Source organism: Lepidochelys kempii, chromosome 23, assembly GCF_965140265.1.
Source record: "Lepidochelys kempii isolate rLepKem1 chromosome 23, rLepKem1.hap2, whole genome shotgun sequence".
NCBI lineage: Eukaryota > Metazoa > Chordata > Testudines > Cheloniidae > Lepidochelys > Lepidochelys kempii.
In genome coordinates this window covers 5,474,885-5,497,972 of record NC_133278.1, presented here as the reverse complement: position 1 = coordinate 5,497,972, position 23,088 = coordinate 5,474,885, and the positions used below count along the sequence as shown (strand labels likewise).

The 23,088-nt window shown below is 56.2% G+C and overlaps 1 protein-coding gene across 1 annotated transcript in view; it reads right to left on the bottom strand.

Annotated features, from left to right (window-relative positions):
- Window positions 1-1,622: 1,622 nt before the first annotated feature.
- The window catches only part of NOVA2 (NOVA alternative splicing regulator 2), a 36,113-nt gene continuing 14,647 nt past the window's right edge, over window positions 1,623-23,088 (bottom strand). Inside the window, exons 3-4 of the mRNA XM_073321847.1 lie at window positions 8,988-9,154; window positions 1,623-3,267 (exon numbers count right to left, since the gene is read on the bottom strand). Coding sequence (XP_073177948.1) covers window positions 2,251-3,267; window positions 8,988-9,154 — 1,184 coding nt within the window. The 3' untranslated portion in view covers window positions 1,623-2,250. The remainder of the gene's footprint in view (window positions 3,268-8,987; window positions 9,155-23,088) is intronic.

The window sequence follows — 23,088 nt, the reverse complement described above, 5'->3', positions numbered from 1 at the left end:
GAGCAACCCTACAATAATAACCTGGTGTATATAACCCAGGGCTCCTGAATGACCCTACTATAACAAGCCAGTGTATACAACCCAGGGCTCATGAGCAACCCTACAATAACACACCAATGTAAGAAGCCTGACACACAGGAGCAACATTACAACTAACAAACCTGCCTGTTCAGCCAAAAGCTTCAGAAGGATCCTACAATAACAAGCCAGCCTGCAGCAGAGCACCCCCGGGCCACCCTACAACAACAAGCCAGTACAGACAGGGGTGGGAGCAGGTCAAAAGGAAAACAGCCCTGTTTCCAGAAGCCCTGGAGGGCCCTGCCAAAAGCGGTGCATCAAAAAGGGGTCAGCTGTAAACACGGTGCGGAGAATGGCCCCACTGATTTGATCACAGAATAGCTACCGGATACCCTGGCACTAGCCCAGGGGCTTCAAGGCCTGATCCCAGTGCTAGCCCAGGGGCTAATGGATACCTCGGCACTAGCCCAGGGCTATTGGGCATCCGGCTCTCATGGACTGCCCTGAGTCACTGATATGTGAAGCAAGGTCCTTTCCACGCAGCCCACAGGCTGCACTGGCAGCAGGAGGAGCCCTTGGCCGGCTCAAGGTGATAATACTGCTTGAGGCATCAAGGAGATCCTGGGGGAGGCGGGGGTTCTAAGGAAGAGGGAGAGGAGCAATGTTCCTTCCCTGGAGCAATGGTGGGGGGCAGTCGTGAGGTCCATGGTGAAGATGGCAATATCCGCCCCTGGTGCTGAGAAAATAGCCATCGCCCCAGCCGGGCTTTAATACTGAGTGGTAGCTGCGGGGAGGCAGCTGCCTAGTGCTTCACTTTCCTGGCCGTGCCAACCGCCCAGGCCCTGTGCGAACGGCGGCGATGGCGGGGTTCCCTGTCCCGTCGCTGCTCCAGCGGGATGGGCTCGGCCGCTCGCGTTCCCGGGGGTTGTGTGGGGAGAGATTCCTCCCTAGATGGATGTGACACCAGCATTTACAGAACACCTCGGAAGGAAAATAAAACCCCACCCGGACGGTTTGGCCCTGTCTGTCACAGGAAGCAGGCTATGACATCACAGGAAGCAGCCTGACGTGTCCCAGGCAGGTGTTTATACCACAGCAAGTAGCCTCGTACATCACAGGAAGTAACATACTACATCACTGGTGATGTCACAAGAAATAGCCTATCACATCACAGGAAATAGCCTCCTACACCACAAGAAGTAGCATACCACATCACTGGTAGACACTTGTGGTGCCACAGGAAGTAGCCTATGACATCACAGGAAGTAGCCCCCTACGCCACATTACATCACATACTACCATGCATGTCACAGCTTCATGTTCTGCTCCTTATCTCCCCACCCTCCAATCACCCGGTCTGGCAGACGCTGCCGAGCGAGACGACAAAACCCAGCCCTGTGGCTACTCCGTGGACAGACTCCCACCCCACTCCCCACGGGCACAGCCCAACCACCTTTCCAGTTACGCCCTAGAGATATGTTGCTTCCTTTCTGGAGGAAGATGGGGAGTGCATCCCCCCACTTTTGCTGAAGATATGAATAACTACCCCCCCAACCCACAAAAACCACCCCCAGTCCTAACTTAACCCCCCCGCTCCCGCCCCGAGTTCAACACAATTTGACTATCTACATGCAGAAAATAAAATGCATCAGTGAAACGCCGCGTTGCAGCTTAAGTTCAATAAGACCCAGCTAACAGAGGGGGTATGTGGGGGATTTACGGCAGCTGTGGCTCATGCCAAGACCCCGTTCCCCACCCCCCCTCGTCTCAACACGGGTCCAGATCGGCTCCAATCACCCCTCCCCCAGTTATGGATCAAAATCCAATTCCCCCCAGTCTTAAAGGGATCCACTCCCCAAAGTGCGATCTGCTCCCTGAATAGAGAGAGCAGGGGATGGGGTGGGGTCTGGCTGGGGGGGAAGGAGGGGCAGAAAGAAAATTTGTAAAGAAAGGAAATAAAGAGAAAATTTGACCCATTTTCTTTTTCTATTAAAAAAAAAGAAGTGCAATATATACATATCAGACAGAACGCACGGCAAGGTCCGCGGGCCGATCCGGAGATCGCGTCTGGATCGGAGCTGGTCATTAGATTGGGGGGGGGACCTCTCCCTATTGGAGAGGATGCATGTCTGGGGGCGTGCGGGGGATGGGCAGGGTAGGGGATGGGGGGCCTGTTGGTTTGTTTGTTTGAAATTTAAAATGGATTTCTCCCTTTCGTGGCTCCCTCCGGCCCTACCCTACTTTCTGCGGGTTGGTAGCTCGCACCCCCTGCTCGTACGTCACTCGCTGGCTGATGAGGTACTGGGCGGCCTGCGTGGCTGCCGGCGTGCCGGTGATGGTGACTTTACGGTTCCTGGTGCCCGGGATAAACTCTCCCTTTTTGGAGATCTGGATCCGGGCGCCCGTCAGCTCCTGATACTCCACCAGCGTCTTGCCCCCTTTGCCCAAGATGGCCCCCACCAGATTCTCTGGCACTGCGATCTCCACCATATCCTTGGCACTCTCCACCAGCTTCTCCGTGGCCAGGAAGGAGCTGGCCACCAGCGGCGAAGCCGTGCCCAGGTAGCCGTTGGCCGCCCCAGTGGCGGCCGCCAGGGAGCCCAGGGTGAAGGCCCCCACAGCACCGGCCGGCGTGCTGGTGCTGGCGGAGGCGTCGCTGGCGTAGGAGGCCAGGAGGTTGGCGGCCGCGGCCGCGGCGGGATTGGCCCCAGCCGCCACGGCGGCCAGCACGCCGGAGGCGGCGGCAGAATTGAGCCCCAGCCCCAGCGAGTTGGTGTTGTATCCATAACTGGCCAAGGTGTTGAGGGCCGTGCTGATGGCCAACAGGTCGCTGCCGGAGAAGCCCGGCAGGGCCGCTGGGAAGGCCCCGACGCTGGCCAGGCTGGTGTGTCCCAGCAGGCCCGAGGCGGTGGCGGCGGCGGCGGCAGCCGGCAGCACGTCCGTGGAGTTGGCGTAGGGCGAGCCGGTGGGGTTGGAGTTGGCCACGGGGCCGGTGATGTTGGCGTAGCTGATGTTGAGGCAGCTGCTGCTCTGCGGGTCCTCCTGGATTTTCTGCACAATGATGTCCACCGCCTTGCGGATCTGCTCGGGCTCCCCGCTGACCGTCACCACCCGCTCCTGCAGGTTAATGCCCTCCGGCTTCTGGCTCAGCTGCACCCAGGCCCCCGACTGCTCCATGATGGCCTTCACCGTGGCACCCCCTTTGCCGATGATCAGCCCAGCCGTGCTGTTGGGGACGATCAGCTTGGCCTGCCAAGGGGAAGAGACGGGGGGGGGGGGGTGTTAGCGGGGGTGGGGAATGAGCTCCAGCCACTTCCATTGCCTTTTGCCAGCGGTGAGCTGCAGCCCCGTCTGGGGTGGGGTGTGGGGCTGTTTATACAAGGACCCCCTAGAGCTGAGCTGCAGCCCTCTCTGGGGTTCCATATGACATACAAGGATCACTCGTCCCCCACTCCCTGCAGCACATCGCCCCCTAGCACTGCATGGAGACAAGCATGCTCCAATCTCCATGGAGGAGCCTAGCAGGGGTGTCGTACCCACTCAGAGAGCTGGGCGACTCCCAGAGACACATGGGCTGAGCTGGGAACGGGTGCTGCCCAGACACTGCCTGCCAGAGCTGGGTTCCCCTTCAGCACCATGGAGAGCAGTGACAGCACCCAGCACGCCCAGACCTAGGCACACCCAAAGCTCGGTGCACCCAACATCCAACACACCCAGAGCTCGCTACACCCAGCCCTAGGCACACCCAACACCTGGCACACCAAAAGCTCAGTCCACCCAGAACCTGGCATGCCCAGCCCTAGGCCCAGCCAGCATACCTAGAGTTCAGTACACCCAGAACCCGGCACACCAGAGCTCAGCACACCCAGAGCTTGGTACAACCAGAACCCAGCACACCCAGCCCGAGGCACCAGCACCTGGACACCCAGCACCTGGCACACCCAGAGCTCAGCACACCCAGCATCCAGCAAAGCCAGCACCCAGCACACCCAGCCCTAGGTACACCCAGAGCTCAGCACACCCAGCCCTAGGTACAACCCAGCCCCAAGAGGGAGTCAGGGAAGGGCTGGGAGGATGATCTTGGCTTGGAGGGCCTCAATCAGGCTGCCCTTGGGCCCTCCCCAGACTGGCCACCTGCACCTGGCTCTGCCTGGGAAGGGAAGAGGATGCAGCCTCCCCACCCTATTACTTAACCACAGCCCAGGAGCAAAGGAAAACACCACAGCAACTTAGCCGAGAAAATCTCTCATGTAACAAACTCTGATGCAGGCCCTGACCCTGCCGTCGGGCTAGACTAACCCACAGGAGAGACCTGCAGCTTGGCTTTGCCGGTGACCCTGAGCCCTGACCTTCAGCCATAGGCGCTGACTCCGTGGGTGCTCTGGGGCTGAAGCACCCATGGGGGGAAAATGGTGATTGCTGAGCACCCACCAGCAGCCCCCCTATCAGCTCCCCCCTCTTCCCCAGCGCCTCCTGCCTGCTGGCGTCCCCAACGATCAGCATTTCCCACTCCCTCCCCACTTCTCCTGCCTGCCCGCCCGCCCGAACCAGATGTTTCAAGGCATGCAGGATGCTGGGGGGGAGGGAGGAGGAGTGATGACGAAGCACACTCGAGGGAGGTGGTGGAACGGGGCGGGAAGAGGTTGGGCAGGGGCGGGGTGGGGGTGTAGCCTTGAGGAATGGGGTGGAGTTCAGGTAGGGTCTGGGGCAGAGCCAGGGGTCAGGCATCCCCCAACAGAGTGGAAAGTTGGTGTGTGTGCCCGCAGCCCCTTGCTACCCCAGCCCTGGGCTTCCCCATGACACCAGGGTCTTCAGCGGAGCTGGGGGTAGGGAGATCACAGCTGGGGTAGCAGGGGGCTGCGAGTCGGGAGTGAGGGGCACTGGCAGAGCTGTGGGTTGGGGAGCCCAGGGCTGGGGTAGCAGGGGGCTGTGAATCTGGAACTGACCACTAGGACTGGGATGGGGGGACTGTCACTAGTTCCTTCTAACAGCTCCCTCCTCTGCACATAAACCACCCAGCTCCATAGGAGGGGAGTGCAGTCCAGTGGTTATAGCAGGGAGCGGGGGAGCTAGGAGTCAGGATTCCTGGGTTCTAGCCCCAGCTCTGCCACTGACTGGCTGTGTGAACTTGCTCACATCCCAGCGCTGCCCTGTGACTCAGTTTCCCCACCTCACTGGGGCATATGGCTCAGTCTGTGAAAGCTTGTGCAGGGCTGTGAGATCCTGACGGACAGGAGCTGGCCCCTGCCATGCGGGAAGTGGGGGCTCCCTGGACCCAGTTCAGGGAACCTCTGAGGGCTCAAGGGGCAGTTTGGGGCTGACAGCCTCCAATGGGGGGCAGGGGAGGACAGCGAAAAGGGGGGAGAGAGGAACAGGCAGGAGGGGCTGGCGAAGGTGCACAGTCCCGCCAGCACACCCAGAGCTCAGTCCACCCAGCACCTGGCTTACCTAGCACCTGGCCTGCCCAGCTCTAGGCACACCCAGCCGATCTCCCTCAGACAAACTCTGCTCAGGGCCACCAGCCAGGACAGAGCCCCTGGCGCCCCACTCAGACCCCACTGCTGCCAGACCCCCCGCCCCAGAGCCCTCCCTCTCTCAACACAATGGTGGCAAGGCCCTGCCAGGCCAGGCAGCCTGACACATCACAGAGCCTGCCCCCTGCTGCCATGGCAAGGGGGCCCTGCAGGGGTGGGAGCTGCTCTCCTAGGCCAGACCGGCTCCTGGGCACCACCTGGCTCCTGGTATAGACCCCATGCCCCCTTCCAAATCCCCAGCTGCCACCGCATCCTGGATACCACCCAGCAACAGCCTCCCTTGCAACCCCCGCAGCAGCTGGATCCCCGGCCTCAGCTCCACCCTCCCCGCCAGGATCTGGGCACAGATTGGTGCCATGCAGCTTAGTTGCAAGCCAAGGGGCAAAAAATAGAACCCAGGAGTCCTGGCTCCCAGCCCCTCCCCTCCACTGTAACTACTAGACCACACTCCACTCCTGGAACTTCTGAGCATATGTTTCCTCCTACACGTTTCCTCCTTCCTCCTGCAGCAGCCCATGGACTTTCCAGAACCTGCTGCCCCCCCACCCCCACTGATCCCTTCAGGCCAGGGATCCATGAGGGGAGCAGGGGGTGCCCCATGGTGCCAGCTGCTCCCGTCCCACTGCTCCTCAGCACAGAAATTGTCTCCTGCTCTCCCCTGCCTGGGCCGGGAGCCCTTTGCGGGCAGCCAGGCCTGGGATGGATGGGGGTGCCTAAAATACAGCCCAGAGGGGCATCTTGCACTGGAAAAGAGCTTTCCCTGCCCTGGCCTCCAGCGCTCCCCCCTGCCAGCACAGGGTGAGCCATGTCCCCAGGGGTTCAAAGGGGCAAGAGACCCACACTGCGTCCTGTTCAACAGGAGATTTCTTGGCAGATTTTAGCAACCCCGGCTTCTCCCAGCGGGGGACGCTGTGGGGAGCAGGGCGGGAGCACTGGCTGTGGGAGGAGCTCCCGGCTATGCCAGCCCCAGCCTCTCCCAGCGGGGAGTGCTGTGGGGAGGGGGACAGGAGTGTGCCGGGCAGAGGGAAGAGTCGGACTTTTTCCTGCTCTGTTTCTTTGACAGTCAGGAAAGTAAAGTGAGCCCTTATTGCCTTTGAAGCAGCCAGGCCTGGGCGGGAGTGGGGGGTGCTGACCCAGTGCACCCACAGCTCCATCCCTGTCAAGGGACTGCCCGGGGTGACCTGTGCTGTGGGAGGAGATGGCGGGGGGTGAGCAGGAGGGCTGCAGACTGTGACCAGGCCTAGTCCCCTGCCTGTTTCCTGCAGACAGGAGGGACAACAGGATGCAGGTTACAAGGGCAAAGGGGCCTGGGGGAGCGAGGACATGGACGGTGTCAATCCCATTTCCCTGGTGGGAGGGAAAGGGGAGTTAAAGCCAAGAGTCAGGATTAGAACCCAGGAGTCCTGATTCCCAGCCCCCCTGCTCTAACCCAAGAGACCCCGTCCTCTCCCAGAGCTGGGATAGAACCCAGGTATCCTGATTCCCAGCCCCCCTGCTCTAACCCAAGAGAGCCCGTCCCTTCCCAGAGCTGGGGAGCAAACCCAGGCGTCCTGGACCCCAGTCTGTGGTCCTAACCCCTAACCCGCAGAATTCCCACCTTGCTGCAGTCCTATTGACCCTGGAGGCTGGGCTTGTGATTCTGGGGAAACAGACCAGAGTAGCTATTGCCCTGTGGGGGAATGGCCTGGAGGGGACAACACTCCCCCACACCCGCCCAGGGGAATGGACGGAGTGGATGTTCCCTCCCTGGCCCCATAGGGCTGGACAAGGTGAGCTAAAGGAGACATGAAGTCATCTCTGCACACTTTCTTCTTGGAATGACAAGGCTGTCCTGAGGGGACCCTGGTGTCCGGGCAAAGGCACATGGGCCTCAGTCTGGACATGGCACATCCTTGCACTGGATGGTGTCACTTGAGGACCTAAGGGAGGGGGTGGGGATTGGGGAGAGTCTACTGGGACCTTTGTGACCAATGGGGATACCCTGCAACCCCCTCCGCCTTCCTACAACTCTTAGCGGCAGAAGAGGAAGAGATGCTCTGTGGGATAAGTGCCCAGAGTGCACCGCTCTGTGGGACCCCTGGACCCAATCCTGATCCACAACCCAGCTCCGGGGCTCCTCCCCTCCTGTAGCTCTGCCAGGGCCTCTCAATCCCAACCTGCAGCCCCCTGCTAGCTCAGTCCTGGGCTCCCCCACCACAACTCTGCTGGTGCCCCTCAATCCCAACCCACAGCCCCAGGCTCCCCCAAGCTCTGCCGGTGCCCCTCAATCCTGACCCAAAGCCCCCAGCCCAGCACTTCCCCTACCTTTCCCAGTTCTGCCAGTGTCCCTCAATCCCAACCCGCAACACCCCACTATCCCAGCCCTGGGCTCCCCCCACACACAGCTCTGCCAGTGTCCCTTTCTCCCAACCCGCAGACCCTGGCTATCCCAGAATGCAGCAAATTCCCCACTAAAAAAGAGACCCAACCAACTCACTTCACGTGTGACCAGAGGCAGGATCTGAACTCAGAACCCCAGCGATGGAGGTTGGTGGGGGATGGACTATGAAACTCCACTTGCCCCCCAGCAATCGCTGCACTAACCCCTGGGCAGTGTTGCCCTAGCCCCACGCTACAGCATCCCAAAGACACCAAGGCCTTTGTGGCTGCTGATAGGTGCGTTACAACCTCTGCATATTACAGTGGGTGTGCAGGAGGGTGCCTACCGCCCCTGCCCTGGCTGCTGAGGGCAGTGTGTGCTGCTGACAGCCCCTGTGTGGTGACACTGGGCAGCGCTGGCTGGGATTTGGGGAGCTCAGGACAATCGCAGGGTCTGCCCGTGTCCAGCCTCCCCCGCAGAGTCCTGGCTGCTCCCTGGGGGCAGGGGCGGATTCCTGGGGCCCCTGCCCACACCTTCCGTCTGTGGTCCCACCCCCGTGCTACCTCTTCCGCCTGCGGCCCTGCCCACAGCCCCACCCCTTTCTGTCTCTTCCCTGGGCCCCGCCCCTGTTCCATCCAGGGTCCCCCCATTCTGCCCCCGCACTGTTGCCCCACAACCTGTTTGCTCCTTTCTGCCCTCCCCCCAAGACTGTCCCCCCGCTCTGGCCCCGGGGCCTCAGCAGGGAGTGAGACCTCACCCAGCCCTGCGGCCGCGGCAGGGAGCAAGAGCTCCTCCAGTCCCGGGGCTGCAGCCAGGTCCGGGCGCTGGGGCTTCCCCCACCATCCCCAGCACTTCTGTGGGGGATCAGGGTCGGGGCGCTGGGGCTTCTTCCGCCCCACCTGCGCAGTGCTTCTGCCAGGGCGTGGGTTCAGGTCGCTGGGGCTTCCCCCACCCCGCATGGCGGCCTGGGCTCTGGGCTTCCGCTGCCCAGCGGTGGATTTTTTCCGGGGCCCTCCCACTGGCCCAGTGGCTAATCCACCACTGCCTGGGAGAGTGTCCAGTCCCCCGGATCTCACCTGCTTGGCACGGTCTGGGTTCATGGTGGTCTGCGGCTGCAGGATGTTGACGGACTCCGGCTTCACCACGGACTGGGGGATCTCGCGCACCTTCTCGGCGATGAAGTTGTGGACGGCGTTGAGGGCCTCGGCTGTACCCTGCACGAGGCACACCCGCTCTGTGGTGCCTGGGGAGGGGAGAGCATGGGCAGGTTAGCACCCAGAGTTCTGGGCACAGAGGGCACCAAGCTGGAGAGGGATGCGCTGATGTGGGCTTGCAGGGAGGTAGCATGCAAAAGGGGAGAACAACTGACACTAAAGGGGTGAGTGTGCAAATGGGAAGTGAGTGTGTAAGGGAACTGATACCAAAGGAATGGGGGTGATGGAGGAAGGTGAGTGTGCAAGAGGAGAGGACATGTGTAAGAGGGCAACAACTGATGCCAGGGGAATGAGAGTGTGAGTGGGTGTGCAAGGGGACAACTGATCGCAAAGGAACAAGTGTCCAAGCAGGCAAGTGTGCATGAGGAGGATGCATGTGTAAGAAGGGAGTGAGTGTGTCCGCTGAAGCTTTGACAAGCCACCACTGCCTTGGCCTCCCCTCACCCAACCAACGCCTGCGTCCCATCCCCCTCCAGCTCTCACCCAGCTAGCGCCAGCTCCAGAGGGGCCCAGCGTGGCACATAGAGGGTTAACATGTTCCTGCCATGCCCCGCCAGCTGCTGCCTGTTTAAAGCCAACAGCTGGCAGGGCTGCCAATGAGGGCCCCACACCCCCTTTGCTCCCCCCGGGATCCCGGCCATTGGACAGAGCTGGTGTCAGCCCCCCCCCCCAGGGAAGGGAGCTCTTGGCACCCCCCATCTCCCTTGATTCCCAGCCTTTCACCTCCACCCTGTGACCTGTCCTATCGGCTGATGGGGAAACTGAGGGGGGTTGGGACTTGCCCTCCCCAAGGTCACACGCTGAGCCTGTGGCAGGGCTGGGGATCGAACCCAGGAGTCCTGACGCCCAGCCCCCCTTCTAACCACTAGACTCCACTCCCCACCCAGAGCTGGGGGGAGACCCCTGGTGCTCAGGGTCTAAGGCTTTGGGGCTGGGGGTTCTGGTTCAATCCCTGCCGAGCATTCATTCCCCATGGTGGGGAGGTTGATCCCCAGGGTGTGGGGTACGGCCCTGGGGGGAAAACGCCCTCGCCTGGTGCCAGAGCCATTGCACGGGGGAGCCACGGCAGGGAGGAGAGGGAGGGAAACCAAGGATTTTTGGTCTCTCTCCTTCCCCACAACATCCCCCAGCCCATGTCCCCCCTCCCAGCTCTCTCCTCCCCACATCCCAAACCCTCTTCTCCTCTCCGGCCCCTCCCCACGTCCCCCTCCTTGGCCCACATCCCCCTCCCCATATACCTCTCCTCTCCCCGCATCCCTTTCCCCACTTTCCATTCCCCATGTCCCCCCTCCCCACATCTCCACCTCCCCCTTCCCCTCTCTCTCCCCTCCCCACGTCCCCCTCCTTGGCCCACATCCCCCTCCCCATATACCTCTCCTCTCCCTGCATCCCCTTCCCCCTCCCTATATCCCCCCCTTCTCTTCCTCCTTCTCTCCCCCTATATCCCCCCTGCCCCTCCCAGTTTGCCCCTCTGCATGGCCCCCCTCCCCCTCCTTCCCCACATCCCCCATCCCCCTCATTACCCCCCCGCCCCTCGCCATGCCCCCTCCCCCCAGGGTTTCCCCCAACCTCCCCCCCTCAGCTGCTGCCTCAACAAAACAGGCACAGCCAGGTTTCCATGGCAACCTGCAGCGTTTTGAAACCCCCTCCCCCCCCAGCAGCCGTGATGGAGCCGAGGGCTCAAGGGCCTGTCGCCATGGCAACCGGCACCCCCTCATCTGCCATCCGCCAGTTACCTGGGTGATGAGGGACCCTTTGTCCCCAGCAATGAGCCCCCCCGCCGCGGGGTGCGGCGAGGGGCCCCAGGCGGGAAAGGGAGGAGGAGAGCTGGTGGGGTGGGCCCAGTTGCCCCACAGCGAGGGTTGGGGCCCAGCGCAGGCTGGAGAGCCCCTCCCCCCGGGGCCTGGCATCAGGGGCTCAAGGATCCGGAGGGGTGGGGGGCACAGCACGAGGCCCGGCTCCATCCCCACATCCCCCCATCCACACACAGAGGTTCGGAGAAGACAGGAGGGAAATGGGGAGAGGGCCCTGAATGAGTCAGGGATCCTCAAGTTGGCTCAAAATGTAACCCCCTCCCCATCCCATGACCACCCCCAGCCTCTCCGAGCCAGCCAAACCGGCAACGCCACTGCCCACCCTGCCAACCCCCAACTCTATGGCCCACCTCGGCAACCACGGCCCATGGCACCACAGCCAACCCTCACCAACCACGGCCCATGGCACCATAGCCCACCCTTGCCAGACACTGACACTATGGCCTAGCCTGGCCAACCATAGCCAATGGCATGTGCCCACCCTTGCCAACCATGGCCTATGGCACCATGGCCCACCCTCATGAATCATAGCCCATGGCACCACGGCCCACACTTGCCAACCACCAACATTGTAACATTAGGGCCCACCCTTGCCAAGCATGGCACCACTGCCCACCCTTGCCAACCATGATGCTATGGCCCACGCCCATTCTCACCAACCACATCCCATGGCACCACAGCCCACTCTCACCCTCACCAATCACAGCCCATGGCACCATGGCCCACCTTTACCAAGCACCAACACCATGGCACCATAGCCCACCTTCACAAACCATGGTCCTAGGCCTACCCCCACCAACTACGATGCCATGACCCATGCCCACTCTCACCAACCACCAATGCATTCTCGCCAACCACAGCCCACAGCACCACGGCAGCACAGCCCACGCTCAATACTCCATCAGCATCACAGCCCATGTGCGCCGCAAACCACCTTCACTACACCACACACCTCCCTCCCTGCAATCCACCGCTAGCACCAGAGCACAGACCACCAACCGCCACGAGCACTGCCCACCACCCTCCCCAAAGCATCAAAACCACAAACCATAACAGCCATCCGCACACTACCGGAGGCCACTTTCACCAACGCACAAACCACCAGTCATCCCACATCTCTTAGTAGTTAGAGCAGGGGCAGCTGGGAGCAGGACTCCTGGGTTCTATCCCAGCTCTGGGAGGGGAGTGGGATCTAGTGGTTAGAGGAGGGGGGACAGGAACCAGTACTCCTCGTTCTATCCCCAGCTCTGGGAAAGGAGTGGGGTCAGTGCAAGCAAGTCATGGCCCTCAGAGACTGAGCACAGGTTCTGGAGACCAGAGTGACTGAACTGGAGATGCTGAGGGAGACAGAGAGGTACAGAGAGGAGACTTTCTGGAGCACAGCAGAGTGGGTCCCACTCCCAGTCTGTGCTGCGGAGGAGGGAAGGAGAACATTAAGCTGGAGTGGAGGGAAATGATCCCATCACTGGGACCCTCCTTCCAGACGCACTGAGGAGACCTCTTATCCCTGCCATATAAGACAATAAATTTGCATGCTAAGATCTGTAAATCTGTATTTATTCTACACAGGTTCAGAACATTCTAGGAGGTTAGTGAAAAATGAATCCATATATGGAGGAGTGGGAGGGGGAGGGGACCCCAGTTATTAGGAAGAGCCAGGTCATAGCGATGTGGAAGTCGATTGTTAGAAATATGGATAGTTGTGTTTGACTGGGAGAACCGCACAGTGCATTGCCTGCCGGGTGTGAAGGATGCAGAGCCCATGAGACATCTAGACAGACTTATGTACAGTGCTGGGGAGGAGCTGGCAGTACATGTCGGTACCAGTGACACAGGGAAAGGTAGGAGAGAGGTCCTCGCGGCCAAATTTAGGCTGCTAGGTAAAAGGTCCAGGAACTCCATGGTAGTATCCTCTGAAATGCTTCCCGTTCCATGCACAGGGCCGGTTAGACAGGCAGAGATGCAGGGTCTCAATGCATGGATGAGACAATGGTGTTGGGAGGAGGGGTTTAGGTTTATTAGGAACTGGGGAACCTTTTGGAAAAGGAGGAGCCTATACAAGGAAGGATGGGCTCTACCTAAATAAAAACGGAACCAGATTGCTGGCATGTAAAATTAGAAAGGTCATAGAGGAGGTTGTAAATTAAGGGCTGGGTGAAGGCCGACAGGTGCCTAGGAGCACACGGCTCAGACAGAGACATCCCTTAGGGGAGGATTTATCTAAGTGCTAGTAAAGAGGAGAGGGTAGAAGTCGGTAAAGAACAGGCAGGAACTGGAGAGAAACAGTCGAAGGAAAAAGAGTCCCATTCAATTACATCACAGGGAGGCAGACAACTAAATACTGGCCAATTTTGTAAGTGCTTATATACAAATGTGAGAGGTTTAAATATTAAGATGGGTGAACTAGAGTGCCTGGTATTAAATGAGGATATTGCTATAATAGACATCACAGAAACTTGGTGGAACAATGATAATCAGTGGGACGCGAGTACAAAATACATAGAAATGACAGAGTAGGTCGTGCTGGTGGGGGTTTGGCACCACTACATGTGAAAGAAAGCATAGAGTCAAACACAATAAAAATCTTAAATGAATTAAACTGAACCATCAAATCCCTATGGATAGAAATTCCATGCTTGAATAATAAGTGCATAGCAGTAGGAATATTCTACCGATCACTTGACCAGGATGGTGATGGTGACTGTGAAATGTTCAGGTTGATTAGAGAGGCTACAAAAACAGAAATCCCAAGAATAATGGGGGATTTCAACTATCCCCACAGGGATTGGGTACAGGTCAACTCAGAATGGGAGGCAGAGATAAAATTTCTAGACACCATTGATGGCTGCTTCTTGGAGCAGCTAGTCCTGCTGGAACCAAGAAGGGGAGAGGCAATTCTTGATTCAGTCCTAAGTAGTGCACAGGATATGGTCCAAAAGGTGAATATAACTGAAACCAGGGCTGGCCTTAGACTAAATGGTGCCCCAGGCAAGGAGCGTCTTTTTGGCACACCCCTCCCCATTTGTTAAACTTTTGAATGCCTTATTTTTATTGCATTTGAAGCCCATTTAATGACTTTGATACACGATTTGCATGCCTGATTTATCCCTGTCCTATAAGACGATAAATTTGCATGCTAGGATCTGCAAATCTGTATTTATTCTACACAGGTCCAGAACATTCTAGGAGGTTAGTGAAAAATGAATCCACATAGGGAACACCTGAAATATGTCACTTCAAACATTCTATTTCCCTTTTGTCGCTAACAACAAAAACAGCACCCCGAGCTTGGCTCACCCCAAGCCCGGCACCCCAGGTAGACTCTTGGATCTCCTGCCCCTAAATCCGGCCCTGTCTTAATCACTTGGTAACAGTGACCATAATGTAATTAAATTTAACAGCCTTGTAGGGGAGAAAATACCAAAGAAACCCATCACGGTCACATTTACCTTCAAAAAGAGGAACTGCAGAAAAATAAGGAAGCTAGTTAAACAGAAACTAAAACAGTCACAAGAGAGAAATGCCTGCAAGATGCATGGAAACTATTTTTAAACACCATAATAGAGACTCAACTTAAATGTGTAGCCCGAATTAAAAACAAACAAACAAACAGACAGTAGGATAACCAAAAAAATACCTCCCTGGCTAAACAGCAGAGTAAAAGAAGCGGTTAGAGGCAAAAAGGCATCCTTTAAGAACTGGAAGTCAAATCCTACTGAGGAAAATAGAAAGAGCATAAACTCTGGCAAGTCAGGTATAAAAGTATAATTAGGCCGGCCGAAAGAGATTGTGAAGAACAACTAGCAAAAACCTCACAAATTAACAGCAATATGTTTTCAAGTACATCAGAAGCAGGAAGCCTACTCAGTGGGTCCACTGGACGATCAAGGTGCTAAAGGAGCACTCAAGGAAGACAAGGTGTTTGTGGAGCGACAAAATGAATTCTTTGCATCGGTCTTCACTGCAGAGGAGGTGAGGGAAATTCCCACACCTGAGTCATTCTTTTGACATGACCAGTCTTAGGAACTGCCCCACATTGAAGTGTCAGTAGAGGAGGTTTTGGAACAAATTGATGAATTAAAAAGTAACAAGTCACCAAAATCTAAAGTAATGCCTATATATATATATATATATATATATATATATTAAGTTCCAGAGGCAATTACAGACTGGCAATTACAGACTGGTAAGCTGTGACGAAGTGGGACTGTTCTTAATGTTTCCTCTGAATAGTGTGGGGGTGCCTCAGTTTCCCCTATGCAGTTCTTAAGTATCTAGGTGGTGGGGTAAGGATGTATGATCATTGCAGAGCCCTAGAGGGCAGGTGTGTGCAGGGGTCTGGACACAGAGACTGGCCAACACCCTGTTTCCTGGCAACTGATGGCCTGGCCCTTCCCCCCTGCAAGGTGAGAGCTAAAGAGTTGGAGAACAAAGGAATCAGGTGACCTCCTGGCCCGGGAAAGCCCGGGGGAGGGGCTGGAGGGAGTTTTCAGTTTGGGGCTGGCTGGAGACATGGAGTGAAGGGCAGACCTGGTTATCTAGCTCACTGCCCCCCAAAATGGACTCAGCTGAGGGGTCCGGTTCTCTTCACCTACAAGCTCTGTGTTAGACCATGTTCCTGTCGTCTAATAAACCTTCTGTTTTACTGGCTGGCTGAGAGTCACGTCTGTCTGCGAAGTTGGGGGGCAGGACCCTCTGGCTTCCCCAGGACCCCGCCAGGGACGACTTGCTGGGGGAAGTGCACGGAGGGGCAGAGGATGCTGAATGCTCCGAGGTTAGACCCAGGAAGGTGGAAGCTGTGTGAGCTGTGTGTCCTGAAGACAGGCTGCTCCCAGAAAGGAGACTTCCCCAGAGTCCTGACTGGCTATGTAGGGAGCAGTTCCAGAACATTGCCCAGGGACTCTGTGACAAGCCTAACTTTGGTACCAGGCAAACTGGTTGAAACTATAGTAAATAACAGAATTATCAGACACATACATAAATCATAGAATAGTAGGACTTAAGGGACCTGGAAAGGTCATCTAGTCCAGTCCCCTGCACTCAAGGCAGGACTAAGTATTATCTAGACCATCCCTGACAGGGGTTTGTACAAACTGCTCTTAAAAATCTCCAGTGATGGAGATTCCACAACCTCCCTAGGCAACTTATTCCAGTGCTTTACCACCCTGACAGGACGTTTTTCCTAATGTCCAGCCTAAACTGCCCTTGCTGCAATTTAAGCCCATTGTGTCTTGTCCTGTCCTCAGAGGTTAACAAGAACAATTTTTCTCCCTGCTCCTTGTAACAACTTTTTATGTACTTGAAAACTGTTATCATGTCCCCTCTCAGTTTTCTCTTCTCCAGACTAAACAAACCCAGTTCTTTCAATCTTCCCTCATAGGTAGGGTAACCAGATAGCAACTGTGAAAAAACGAGACAGGGGTGGGAGGTAATAGGCACCTATATAAGAAAAAATCCCCAAAACAGGGACTGTCCCTTTAAAAACGGGACATCTGGTCACCCTACTCATAGGTCATGCTTTCTAGACCTTTAACCATTTTTGTTGCTCTTCTCTGGACTTTCTCCAATTTTGTTCACTTCTTTCCTGAAATGTGGAGCCCAGAACTGGACATAATACTTCAGTTAATGGCCTACATAATATCTTGGGGAACAGTCAATGCAGATTTAGTAAAGGGAAATCATGCCTCACCAATCTATTAGAATTCTGTGAGAGGGTCAACAAGCATGTGGACAAAGGCGATCCAGTGGATATAGTAAAAAGAGAAGGAGTACTTGTGGCACCTTAGAGACTAACCAATTTATTTGAGCATAAGCTTTCGCGAGCTACAGTTCACTTCATTGGATGCATGCTGTGGAAAATACAGAAGATGTTCTTATACATACAAACCATGAAAAAATGGGTGTTTACCACTACAAAAGGTTTTCTCTTCCCCCACCCCACTCTCCTGCTGGTAATAGTTTATCTAAAGTGATCACTCTCCTTACAATGTGTATGATAATCAAGGTGGGCCATTTCCAGCACAAATCCAGGGTTTAACAAGAACGTCTGGAAATGGCCCACCTTGATTATCATACACATTGTGAGGAGAGTGATCACTTTAGATAAGCTATTACCAGCAGGAGAGTGGGGTGGGGGGAGAGAAAACCTTTTGTAGTGGTAAACACCCATTTTTTCATGGTTTGTATGTATAAGAACATCTTCTGTATTTTCCACAGCATGCATCCGATGAAGTGAGCTGTAGCTCGCAAAAGCTTATGCTCAAATAAATTGGTTAATCTCTAAGGTGCCACAAGTACTCCTTTTCTTTTTGCGAATACAGACTAACACGGCTGTTACTCTGAAACCAGTGGATATAGTGTATTTGGGATGTCATGGGATAAGAGGGAAGGTCCTCTCCTGGATTAGTAACTGGATAAAAGACAGGAAACAAAGGGTAGGAATAAATGGTCAGTTTTCACAGTGGAGAAAGGTAAGTCCCCAGGAGTCGGTACTGGGACCAGGGCTGTTCAACACATTCATAAATGATGTGGAAAAAGGGGTGATCAGTGAAGTGACAAAGTTTGCAGACAATACAAAACTAATCAAGATAGGGTCCAAAGCTGACTGTGAAGAGTTAGAAAGAGACCTCACTAAACTGAGTGACTGGGCAACAAAATGGCAGATGAAATTCATCATTGATAAATACAAAGTAATGCACATGGGAAACCCTAATCCCAACTATACATATAAAATGATGGGGTCTAAATTAGCTGTTCCCACTCAAGAAAGAGATCTTGGAGTCATTGTGGATATTTCTCTGAAAACATCCTCTCAATGTGCAGTGGCAGTCAAAATAGTGAACAGCCTGTTAGAAACCATTAGGAAAGGGATAGATAAGATAAAGATCATAATGCCTCTATATAAATCCATGGCATGCCCACACCTTGAATACTGCGTGCAGATCTGGTTGGCCCATCTGAATAAAGTTATATTAGAATTGGGAAAGGTAGAGAGAAGGGCAACAAAAATGATTAAGGGGCTGGAACAGCTTCCACGTGAGAAGAGATTAGAAAGCCTGGGACTGATCAGCCTGGAAAAGAGATGACTAAGGGGGGATATGATGGAGGTCTATAAAATCATGACTGGGGTGGAGAAAGTGAATGAGAAAATGTTATTTACTCCTTCCCATAACACAAGAAACAGGGATCATCCAATGAAATTAACAGGCGGCACATTTAAAACAAACATAAGGAAGTTCTTCTTCAAATAATGCACAGTCAACCTGTGGAACTCACTGCCAGGGGATGTTGTGAAGGCCAAAACTATAACTGGGTTAAAAAAGGAATGAGATAATAGGAGGATAGGTCCAGCAATGACTGTTAGCCAAGGTGTACAGGGACACAACCCCACGCTCTGGGTGTCCCTAAGCCTCTGACTGACAGAAGCTGGGACTGGATGACGGGATGGATCACTCGATAATTGCCCTGTTCTGGTCATTCCCTCTGAAGTGTATGGCACTGGCCACCTGGGCTAGCTGGCCCATTGGTCTGACCCGATCTGACTTTTCTTACATTCTTATTGATGGGAGCAGGCGGGGCTGGGAGTCAGGACTCCTGGGTTCTATTCCCACTTTCATCTAGAGATTGTATCCTTCCTTCCTTCCTATCCTAAAGCACAGCATTGCTGTTGGTGGTTAAACATCTGCTGGGTCCCACCCCAGAAGTGGCTGCAGTCGTGCCCTCTTCCCCTGCCTCATGGTGTGTGTGTGGGGGGGGAGGAGTTGTGGACTCAAGGGGCACGAGAAAGGTTTTATGAGCTATTGGGAACATCCATTCCACTGTCTGCCCATTGGGCAGGGGTTCAGGAAGGCCCCCCTCAGGGCTCTTCCCCCAGCACCCCAGGATCAGGTTTCCCCAGATTGTGACAAAGCTCCGCTGCTTACCTGAAAACAATAGGGCCTGTCCCAGCCAAGGCCTAATTAACGCTGGATAAATAGGAAAGGGTGTGGTGAGTGCTGGCCCCTGGCCATGGTCTGGGGCAGAGGTCACAGGCAGTCGAATGGGGCAGGGGAGAGGCTGTTCCTGGGAATCATTTTTGTCACCCCCTCTTGGTACCAGGTGCTCCTCCCTCCCGCTCACCTGGGGTTACCCCTGGAGGAGGGGGATGGGATGGGGGGGCACAGTGGAGAGTTCCCAGGCAGGGGTGGATGATGGGGGAGCGGAGGTGCAAGGGGGCACAAGGAGGGGAGGGTATGAGGCAGGGCAGGTGTGGGGGGAAGGCGTGCAAGGGGATGTGGCGGTTCCACAGGCTGGCACACGATTCTGAGAGTGCGAGCAGGGCACAAGCGTGTGTAAGTGGAGGCTGTGCCAGTGCAACAGGTGGGAGGGGAGGAGGTATGGGGGCTTGCCCCAGGGCAGAGCCAGGGATTAGGGGCAGGGAGGTCTCAGGACAGAGCTGGTGGTAGGGACAGAGGGGTCTCAGGATAAAGCTGGGGGGGGTAGGGACGGGGGGGTGTCCCAGGACAGAGCCGGAGGAGGGACAGGGGGTCCCAGGACAGAGCCGGGGGTGCAGGGACAGGGGGTCCCAGGACAGAGCCGGGGGAGGGGCAGAGGGGTCTCAGGATAGAGCTGGGGGGGTGGGGGGGGTCCCAGGATAGAGCCGGGGTGCAGGGACAGGGGGTCCCAGGACAGAGCCAGGGGTAGAGATGGGGGGGGTCCCAGGATAGAGCCGGGGTGCAGGGACAGGGGGGTCCCAGGACAGATCTGGGAGGCAGGGGGTCCCAGGACAGAGCCGGGGGTAGAGATTGGGGGGGTCACAGGACAGAGCCGGGGCACAGGGACAGGGGGTCCCAGGACAGAGCCGGGGGAGGGGCAGGGGGTCCCAGGATAGAGCCGGGGGAGGGGCAGAGGGGTCTCAGGATAGAGCTGGGGGCGTGGGGGGGGTCCCAGGATAGAGCCGGGGTGCAGGGACAGGGGGGTCCCAGGACAGATCTGGGAGGCAGGGGGTCCCAGGACAGAGCCGGGGCAGGGGAGGGACCAGCGCGCACAGCTCTGGCCTGACTTATCAAGGGGAGCATTTCCTGCAATTGAAGCCATTTCCCTCCCAGCCTGGCCCAGCCCTGCCCAGCTTCCTGCTTCCTCCCCTAGCCCTGCAGCTGAGGGTGGGGGAGGCACCCAGGGCCCTGCAGGCTGCAGAGAGCCGCTGTGGTGTCCGTGTGGCTCCCTCCTCCCTCTCTAGGCCCCTGGGATCGGCCACACCAGCCCCTGCCCGTGGGTTAGGGGATCTTTCCCCTCCCTGGGAGCAGGTGGGGGGACCCTGCCACCCCACTCCATGAGACTTCCAGTGGCCTGGAACTGCCCCCTTCCCCCCACGGGTATCCTGGGCAGGCCAGGCTGGGCATTCAGCCAACAACTGAAGAAATGGGCAGGGATTAGCAGCACTGCCAACCCCAACAGCACCAGTCAGACCCCGAAAATCACGAGACTGGCTTATAAATCATGAGATCCTTCCCAAAGGTTTGCTTTTCCCCCTGCCTCCGCCCAGCGCATGCGGGACTAGCCCGGGGCTGCCTCCTCTTGCATCTGTACGGGAAGGAAGAGGAGCTGGGGTCCTGCGGCAGGAGCGCTCATAATCATGCAAAGAGCCACTCTGGAGCAGGGCCCGCAGGGATCATTCCCCGTCCCTTGCCCTGCCAGGCCACGGGGCAGTCACTTGTGCCCATGCAGGACACTTTGCACCAGTGTGAAAAAGTCACTCGTCTCCCCTAAATGGTCCCCTGCCCCTGTCTGGAGGGGAGGGGGAACCACCGCATGGAACGTTAAAGACTCGCTCACTGATGAGGACCATCACGCCTGGAGCTGCCCAAAATCAATGAACACCCCCGGCCTTTTGTGACCCTACGATTGCCTGACCTCCTGCTGCGCTCCTGCCAGAAGCCCTCCCTCACGATGGGGGGATGCAGAGGAAGATGCTGCGATCCTCAAAGCAGCAGCAGAGTCCAGAGGAGGTGCTGGAGGAAGCTGAGAAACCCGGGCCAAGCGCCAAGCAGCTGCCAGGGGAGGCGATGTACAGCCCCGGCAGGGGAGGTGTATTGAAGTGTCTCCCCAAAACAATGGGCACCCCAGGGCAGTGGGAAGAGGTGGGTCGGGGAGCTGACAGTGGGACCCAGTGGAGCCCCCGTCTCAGACTGACAGTGGGAGCCCACAGAGCCCCCATCCCAGGCTTATAGCAGGACCCACTGGCATCCCCGGTCCCAGGGTTGACAGCGAGAGCCAGCAGAGCCCCCAGTCTGGGGCTGACAGAGATTTTTAACTAAAATTAAGCCTAACTCATGTCAATTTGCGAGAGTTGGAATGTCTGGAGGTGACTCCTGTGAAGCCATTGCTAACTGGGGGAGAATAGAGCCCAGGAGTCCAGGTTCCCAGCCCACCCCCCCCCCCCCACTCTAACCACTAGACCCTCCCTTCCCCCCGAGCTGGGATAGAACCCAGGAGTCCTGGCGCCCAGGTCCCTGCTCTAACCACTAGGCTGCCTTCTCACAATCCCAGAATCCCCAGCCTCCTATATGCAGACCTGATCAAGCCCTTCATGCCCTCAGGGTTAGGAAACGCCCCCTCAGGACCAGACCCCAGACTTCCCTTCCCTATGCATCGTGGTGGTGGGGGATGGTGCCTCTCCCTTTCCCAAGGGATTGGAACAACTCCCTTTCTCCTGGGGAAATTACCAAGCAAAAAGCTGCCCCCTCCCCTCTCCAGCCCCTTGGCAACATCCCCCTCATCCCTGGAGATTTTCTGCCCAATAATCCCCCAGTCAAGAGCAGGAGATGCAGAGAAAAGCAGCTTAGCTGGGATGGCCTGGCTTTGTGTGCCCCGCAATCAGGGCACAGATTATGGCTGGGCCAGGGCTGCCAGCTTCCTCCCCACCATCCAGCAGCACCTGCTAATCTTCCGTGCTTGACCTGAAAATGAAACTTAGTGGGACTGGCACAGTGCATTCCCCGGGGGCCGTGGCTAAGTGCTGCAGAACAGAACCCAGGAGTCCTGGCTCCTAGGCCCCCCATGGAAATCAGGACACTCCACCTATCTCCCAGAGCCAGAAAGAGAACCCAGGAGTCCCGATTTCTCATACCACTGCTGAAACTACAACACCCCATAAGAACATAAGAAGGGCCAGACTGGGTCAGACCAAAGGTCCATCTAGCCCAGTGTCCTGTCTCCCGACAGTGGCCAGTGCCAGGTGCCCCAGAGGGAATGAACAGAACAGCTAATGGCTAATAGCCATTGATGGACCTATCCTCCAGGAACTTATCTAGATCATTTTTGAACCCTGTTATAGTCTTGGCCTTCACAACATCCTCTGGCAAGGAGTTCCACAGGTTGACTGTGCGTTGTGTGAAGAAATACTTCTTTTTGTTTGTTTTAAACCTGCTTTTTTGTTTGTTTGGGTTTTTTCATTTTTTTAGATCTCAGTCTGCTTTGGACTTAACTATCTTGAGTAATTTTGTATCGTCTGCAAATTTTGCCACCTCACTGTTTATCCCTTTTTCCAGATCATTTATGAATATATTGGATAGGACTGGTCCCAGTACAGACTCCTGGGGGACACCACTATTTACCTCTCTCCATTCTGAAAACTGATAATTTATTCCCACCCTTTGTTTCCTATCTTTTAACCACTTACTGATCCATGAGAGGCCCTTCCCTCTTATCCTATGACAGTTTACTTTGCTTAAGAGCCTTTGGTGAGGGACCTTGTCAATGGCTTTCTGAAAATCTAAGTACACCATATCCACTGGATCCCCCTTGTTCACATGCTTGTTGACCCCCTCAAAGAATTCTAATAGACTGGTGAGGCATGATTTCCGTTTACAAAAACCATGTTGACTCTTCCCCAACAAATTGTGATCATCTACCCAACTCCGATCCCAGGGCGGGGACCAGAACCCAGGAGTCTACCCACTCTAACCACTACACACCACGCCCCTCACAGATTCACAGATTCCAAGGCCAGAAGGAACCGCCGTGATCAGTCTGACCTCCTGGATAACACAGGCCAGAGACCTGCCCAGAAACAACACCTGTTTGAACTAGAGCCGATCTTTACCGCAGATCCAATCCTGATTTAAACATTTCCAGGGATGGAGAAGCCACCAGGACCCTTGGTAAATTGT